The sequence below is a fragment of the Phalaenopsis equestris genome, unplaced genomic scaffold, assembly GCF_001263595.1.
Source record: "Phalaenopsis equestris unplaced genomic scaffold, ASM126359v1 Scaffold000862, whole genome shotgun sequence".
Taxonomy (NCBI): Eukaryota; Viridiplantae; Streptophyta; class Magnoliopsida; order Asparagales; family Orchidaceae; genus Phalaenopsis; species Phalaenopsis equestris.
The window spans coordinates 130985-138563 of NW_018165302.1; the positions used below are offsets into that span (position 1 = coordinate 130985).

Here is a 7579-nt window from a genome sequence, read left to right on the forward strand (position 1 = left end):
CTGCTACCCCTCCTCTGGGTCGCTCTCGTCGCTCCTCTCTTCTCCCTCACCAATCGAGCACAGGTAAACAACAATTTTTTTTCTCTCCCGCACTGTGCCGCTCCTCTGCTCTTGTTTCGTTTCCATAGCACTTGCTTTGATTTTCAAGAAATGCAAATGAATTTCTTGGTTTTCAGTTGATGGATCTGTTTTAAAACGATTCTTACACCTAAATTTATATATCTTACACCTATATTTTATATGAAAATGTCGTGGAAGTTGCCTGGCTCCCAAGCATCACCAATGGCTTTATAACAATAAATATCAAACTTTGGATGCTAGAAATGTAAACACATAAGAATTTTGTGGTTTCTATGTAAATATTCCATATAATGTGATGACATGAATATTTTTTTAAGTGTTATTACACTAATGCACGATTGCATTAAGAAGTTTAGTAAATTTGTAAAAAGATCTGCAAATCAGCTGTTTACAAAATGCACAAACCAAACAGCTACAGCTTATCCAATACAGGGGCAGATTTGTCATTTTTCCAGAATCAGTTGTTCTCTAAATTCCAGAATCAGCTGTTCTCTAAACGCACAAACCAAACAGACAAACAGCTTATCTGGATCAGCTGCTTATCACCAGATTATCAGGATAAACAGCTTATCGGGATAAGCTGGATAAGCTGTAGCTGCCCCAAACAGACCCTAAAACTCTAGTCTCTCGTATATCTTTCATTTCTACTCTGCTCATAAATCCTACCTGATTAAAAAGTGGTATTCAAAAAGTACAGTACAATCATTGTACAATACAAATGATTAAGAATAAAGATGGTACAGCAACTCAATATAAAAAATATCTATAAAGTTATCCAAAAAAGCTAGGAAAATGACATACATATCACTATGGGAAAACCAACACCTACATCTGAATGTGAGAGTTGGTGCAAACTTAAAAATATGACAATGCTAAAATATGAGAGACTACATCCCATAAGATCATGGTTCGTGAGTTATCTTTTGTTTTTACAAAATAATCAATAAATTAGTAGGTGCGATCATATTTTTAAAATTATTTATTGAATTCTTTAAATAAAAATTTTGATAAACATTTGAATTTTTAGATCGTTTAAATGCTAGTTCACTTGTTATAAATAAATAAAGTTCAAACATTAAAATGTTTAAATAAGTCGAGCTTGAACAGTATATGAAAACTCAACACAAGCTCAAGCCGAACATGAACAACTTATATTTATATCAAGCTAAGTCTGAACTATGATATGCTCGGCTTGACTCGGCTCGATTACAACCCTCTTACAATAAATTTAGAAGATAATATAAGAAAACCTATGAGAGAAGCACACATTCAATTTTATGTAGTCATAGAAGTATGATAGTTTTGCAGCAAAAGAAAATTAAATTGGCACAATATAACAGGTTAACATAAAAAATCAGTCAACACTAACATTGTCCAGACCATCTCATCCATTTATTTCTACTAAATGTTGCATGACGTAGTAGTTAAACATATTATTAGTTTCGCTTTTTTCGCATGCCTTTTATAAATATTATCATTAGTATATTTCTCTTCCTTCCCATTATGAAAAGTAATAAGTCTGAATCTTGTATATTAGGAAAGTTGATATTAGACAACTTAATTAGAAGAGATCTTATTATAGGATATTTTATATATTAGAGTTATTTTTAATTTATAGAGTTGGGAGCGTATATAAACATATAATATATGCTCTCAATTGTGAATAAGAAAAAGAGGAAGTTCTCCAATTAAATGGTATCGGAGACTCATCGAATAGTTCCCATCTTAGCCTTGTTCATCTTCAACGTTAGCCTCCGTCGTCCAGATTGCGAGGCTTCATTCTAATTGCTTCATCACCCAACAGTGTCTAGAACGTGAGACTTCGACCTCATCGACTGGTGCATTCGACTTCACCTTTGTGATCCAGCAGCATCATCAATGTTTTATCGTCCTCCATTTGGATCGCAAGACTTTGTTTTGCCTGCTTTGTCACCCAGCGGAGTCAGGATTACAAGACTTCGACCTCGTCAACATCAGTAAGTGTCGCTTCGTCTTACTCCTAGTTTAGGGCATCAACACAACCCTAATTTGCTTTGGTTGTGGTTGCTCTATCTGCTTTGATTTGAATCACCTGCATAAGTTAATTTCATTGGTTGCTAAGTTCTACTATTTTGTTCCGCCTAATTGACATAGCCGATTCATTTATTTGGGTCTATACCGCTAAATCTTTGGCGGTTGTTGAACTATATGTCATCAGATTATTTATCTACTAGTGCTTTGACCACTACTTTGACTCATCCTGCAGCACTAAATGACATCATTTATGTTTAGTGAAAGAAAAAACATCGTGCGACAAGTTTGATTTCATCTATAGCAAATTATGAATGAAAAGTTAAATGACATCAATTAACTTTATTAGAATAAAATTGTGAGACTCGTACCTAAGAAATATCTCTCAAAAGTCACCTCATTGATAACTCCCCCAATTTTGATTCCGAATTATTTTAAATGGATGAGAGTTGATGCATAGCTTTGATACAAATACGGAACTCCATCGAAACAGATCAATCTGATTATATCACTCATTGTGATGAAGGAATTGGCACTAGTGTATTATGGAAGATAAAATATTCCTAGAATCTTTGATTTATTCAATGAGTTATATTCAACCAAAAAATAGGATCAAACACTTAACACTTATCACATACACTTTAAATGTGTTTATGAAGAATTGAACGTTTTATTGCCTTCATTAATAATCCGGATTCAACATAACTTAATGAGAACAAATAACTATTATGAGTTTTCTCATTTGCCTCAATTCTCAGTACGAAGGTGTCAAATTACACAAGTCCAAAGTTGTTGAAAAAGAACCAGAAGGGTTTTAAATCACAGTTAGTTCACATATTCATGACTAATGAGGCTTCTCAGAGTCGAAATCTCTCGATCTCTGCAAATTCATCAAATTACAAGAAGCATTGAAGAAATCCCCATTTATTACTGTCCTAGTTGAGCAGGTAGCAATGAAACTTATCTGATTTTCAATTTCACAATTGGTCATTGATTCTGTAACTACATATCACATGGCAGGTAGTCAAAATTTTTTCTCTTTCATAAACACATTTCTTCAGTCACTTTAACAAATGGATCTACCTCTAATGTTCTTGGTTCTAATACCATCAATATTACACTCACATTATCTCTAACGTATGTCCTCAATTTGCCTCAATTAACTTTTAATTTTATTTTTGTTGACAAAATTAAATGTGCTCTTAATTGTTGTATTTTATTCTTTTTGGACTATTGTCTCTTTTAGGATCTTAAGACGAAAAAAATTATTGGTACAGAATGAGACTCGGGGAGGGGGGCTATACATTTTGGATGTTGGGGTACCTCGACGTGTAGCCTGTTCTAGCACCTTATCTCCTTTTCAGATCTGATTAGGGCGTCCATCACTATCAATGCTAAGAAAAAGTTTGTGCCCTCGGTTTCAACATTTATCATTTTGAGATTGTGAGTTATGTCTATTTAATTTACTAAACATCATCCCGTGTATTCTATTCCCAGAGTTTATTAAAGAGTCGGTCATAATTTGAGTTAGTCCATTCTGATACTTAGGGACTTTGCCATATTTTATCTAATGATTTTTTTTATTTTATCACATTTGTGGATGATTTGTCTAATATGACTTTACCTTACTTTATGACATCTTGTATTGAGTTACTATCACATCCTCAATCCTCTTGAGCAGCAATAAAAACTCAATTTAATATTTTGGTTAAGATTCTGAGAAGTGATAATACCAAAGATTATTTATTTGCATTCTTTCAGACGTACATGACACAAAACGAGATGTTTTACCAATCATCCTATGTTGATGCACCATCACAAAATGGACTACGTGAAAGAAAAAATAAACAACTTCATGAGACGGTTAGAGCTCTTTTGTTTCAAACGAATGTATCTAAACAGTTCTAGGTTGATGTAGTCCTTATTACATGTTTTTTACTACTGAATGTCTTCTGCTATTCAACAGAACCAGACACCATATCAAGTTTTATTTCCAACTAACTCTCTTTCCTATTGAACCACACATCTTTGGATGTACTTATTTTGTTTGTGATACTCATCCAAAGTGTCTAAATTGGATTCTAAGTAATTAAGATGTCTTTCTAGAATATTCTAATCTTCAAAAAGGGTATCAATATTTTAAATAATATATAATTTCAGCTAATATCACTTTTGATGAAAAAACCTCATTCTATGATAACTCATTAATGCTTAAATCTTCACAACATTCTGATAAGTTGTAAATGTATCACATCATGAGTTTCAATCAAGCTCCACCTCCACCTATGTTTACTCGACAAGACCTCGTTTCCCTAATCCTAGTCCGACATAGGCATCATCTTCCTCAATGGATCCTCCTCCCAGTGATCTTGAAGTACTTCTCAAATATTGAGGTGTCAAGGAGCATGAAGAGCATATTTCTATTTCAATGGAAGTATGTGTTGGATTTGTTAGTAGAAACTGATAAATTAAGGGTCAAATCATGCAATTCTTTAAAGCTTTCTAATATGCAACTTACTAAGGATGGAGATCCCTTTAATAATCATCAATATTATGAAAGGTTGGCGAAAAAATTAAGCTACATCACAGTAACTCGGTCTAACATTGTGTATTCAATTAGCACTATAAGCCAGTTTATGTCTTCCCCCATAGTCCATCATTGGTCAACTTTGGAACAAATATTATGTTACCTCGAGGGAGCTCCTGGACAACGTATTTTATATCAGGATCATGGACATAAAAATATTGAATATTTTTTTTTACGCAGATTGGGCAAGTTCCAAGATTGAACAAAGATCTATTACTGGATATTGCGTCTTTGTGAGTAGTAATTCGATCTCGTGGAAGAGTAATAAATAGAATATAGTGTCATGATACAGTGTTGAATTTAAGCATCAAGAGATGGCACAACCTTCGAGTGAATTGATGTGGATTTCCCAACACTTAACCTAAATGGGTTTAAGATGACAATTCTAGTAAAAATGTTGTGTGGTAACCATGCTACAACGAAACCCTGTCTTTCATGAGTGAACTAAGCACAGTGAGATAGATTGTCATTTTGTTCGCGAAAAGATTCAACACATCTAATTTCTACAAGTCATGTAAAGAATAGAGAAAAAATAGGGGATATCTTCACAAAAGACCCTTAATGGAGCTACGGTCACTTATATTTGTAACAAGCTGGGCATGATAAATATCCATGCTCCAACATGAAGCGAGTGTTATTTAAAGTAAAAAAGCTTGAATCTTGTATATTGGGAAAGTTGATGTTAGACAATGTAATAAGAACTTATTACACGATGTTTTCAATATTAGAGTTATTCATAACCTAGAGAGTTGAAAATATATATAAATATATAATATATGTTAGATTGTGAATAAGGAAAAGAGGAAGCTTTCCAATTAAACTTCCTAACGCTTTAATATTAATTTTATATACCATTTTTGTATGCATCTTATACGATTCTTTATATATGTCCAAACCACCCAAGTCTATTCTCTACTATATCTTCTCTAGTTATCCCTATGCTCTAACAATTCCACAATTCATCATTCCTAACATTGTCACAACTTCACGTCAACATTCTCATTATTTCTATGGTTCATTTATTCATCTTGTATACTAAAAACACGACAACAACAATCTTGAAGAAATTTGATAGGTCAAAAGAAGTGCGGTCAAAAGGGATCCACCAATGATTAAAGTGCACGTCACATAAACCAGGATAACCATCAACTTAGTTTCCTCGATGAACAGTACAAATACGATCAACGGACTACATAAGCCAATCGGCCAACAAAAGCTAACTAGTCAAAAATTCAGCTCATCGACAAGTATTAGGTTGGTCGACCACTTAGAGCTGACAAAGCCTGTCTAGCGGCCTCTCACTAGCCCAAAGACTATCGGCGACAAATGGCCGATCGGCAAGAAGGGCCAAGTCAAATACATGTTTATTTAATTATCCATTTACACTTGTATTTAAATCTTTATTTATTTATTTTTACCAAGTTATCCTACACGCACATGTTAAGGTATGGGCAAGCAGGTAATTGTACTTTTTGTATCCCACTTTTTGCCTACAAAATAGGTCAGTTCTACGATGAAAGGTTAACAAATAAGTGATAAAAAGATTTTAGAAAATTTAATCTATTCTCTCTCTCTCTCTCTCTCTCTCTCTCTCTCTCTCTCTCTCTCTCTCTCTCTCTCTCTCTCTCTCTCTCTCTCTCTCTCTCTCTCTCTCTCTCTCTCTCTCTCTCTCTCTTTTCCTATTCTATGCCTTATTCCATGGGTGTGATCAACATGACAAATTCGGATTCAACAAATCAATAAGTCTTTTAGTGCATATCGCTCAAATTCATAAAATAAACTAAGTCAAATGACAATTTCATAACATGAATATTTACTTATTAGTGCCAATTTCTAGAATAATAATAGATTTTTAATACAGATGAGGTCTGCACATTATTTAACTACAGCCATAAGAACAAGCTCCCATTGATCATTTACCCTAGTTCTTTGTAGTTTGAATCTATTCTGCTTCAAACCAAACACAAAATTATATTTTCTTGAATCTACTTTAGAACCAACCAAATAACTCTTAAGTATTTCAAATCTACTAACTTTACACTGAATTTAACATACACCTAGATTTTGGATACTCAACGAATCAGCCCCTAAAATATCATTACCTTAAAATATTTATTGGGAAAACGGTGATGTTAACCAAAGAAAAACAAAATATAACCTCGCACCGCTTGCCAACATGAGCAAATTATAAAAATAAACACATAAATTATAGACAAATTGCTTACTTAAGGAATCCCAACCTCCTCCAATAAGTATCCTTCTGTTTAACCAAAAGTAAAGGCGAGAAATTCATCTGAAAGCAACAACATCTTCATACTTTAGTAAAAACCATTCAAAAATAATAAAACAAGAAAAGCGCCCGGAGATCTCACCTTGAGGGATTCCATCGGCTTTCCAGGAAACTCCATAAAGTTCGCATCAGTGGACAAATTGGTAGTCGGTGGCTGAAAGAAATGCGATCGAAGAAGGGAAGCCATCGGATGAAACAGACACCAAGCAACCTTTAGGATTTCGATCGTTATTTAAGCTTGCACTTGGGGACTCCGATATGGAGGAGGAAAGGTCGGCATCTTTGAAGCGGAAAAGAACGATCGTTGACGGAGCAACCGAGGCAAGAATCAAGTGCTCATGTATAATGGTGGCACAAACTGTGATTGCGTGGCCATCCATCGCCGTTTGCTTCCTCTCCAACTTATTGCAGGTAGGGGACAGGGGAGACTAGCTGGCTTTTAATGGCATAGGATGAGATGTCTAAATGAATGTAATGAACAGCTTTTTGCCCAATAAGCTGGTGCCAGGTAAGTCCGTCTGAATTTCTTCAATTTGGCTGTGGAAATAAATTTTTTTTGCGATTTGATTGGTTCCTTTTGGGGAGGGGGAGGATGACAATTTTCTATTTAG

At 34.3% G+C, this 7579-nt stretch overlaps 1 protein-coding gene across 2 annotated transcripts in view; it reads right to left on the bottom strand.

Annotated features, from left to right (window-relative positions):
* Nucleotides 1-7368, bottom strand: part of LOC110031900 (carbonic anhydrase 2-like) — a 20798-nt gene extending 13430 nt beyond the window's left edge. The window contains exons 1-2 of one of the 2 annotated variants that reach the window (XM_020735328.1): nt 7051-7368; nt 6919-6971 (exon numbers count right to left, since the gene is read on the bottom strand). In XM_020735328.1, coding sequence (XP_020590987.1) covers nt 6919-6971; nt 7051-7155 — 158 coding nt within the window. In that variant the 5' untranslated portion in view covers nt 7156-7368. Of the gene's footprint in view, nt 1-6903; nt 6972-7050 lie in introns of both variants that reach the window. The other variant, XM_020735327.1, reaches the window with a different exon arrangement.
* Nucleotides 7369-7579: the final 211 nt, after the last annotated feature.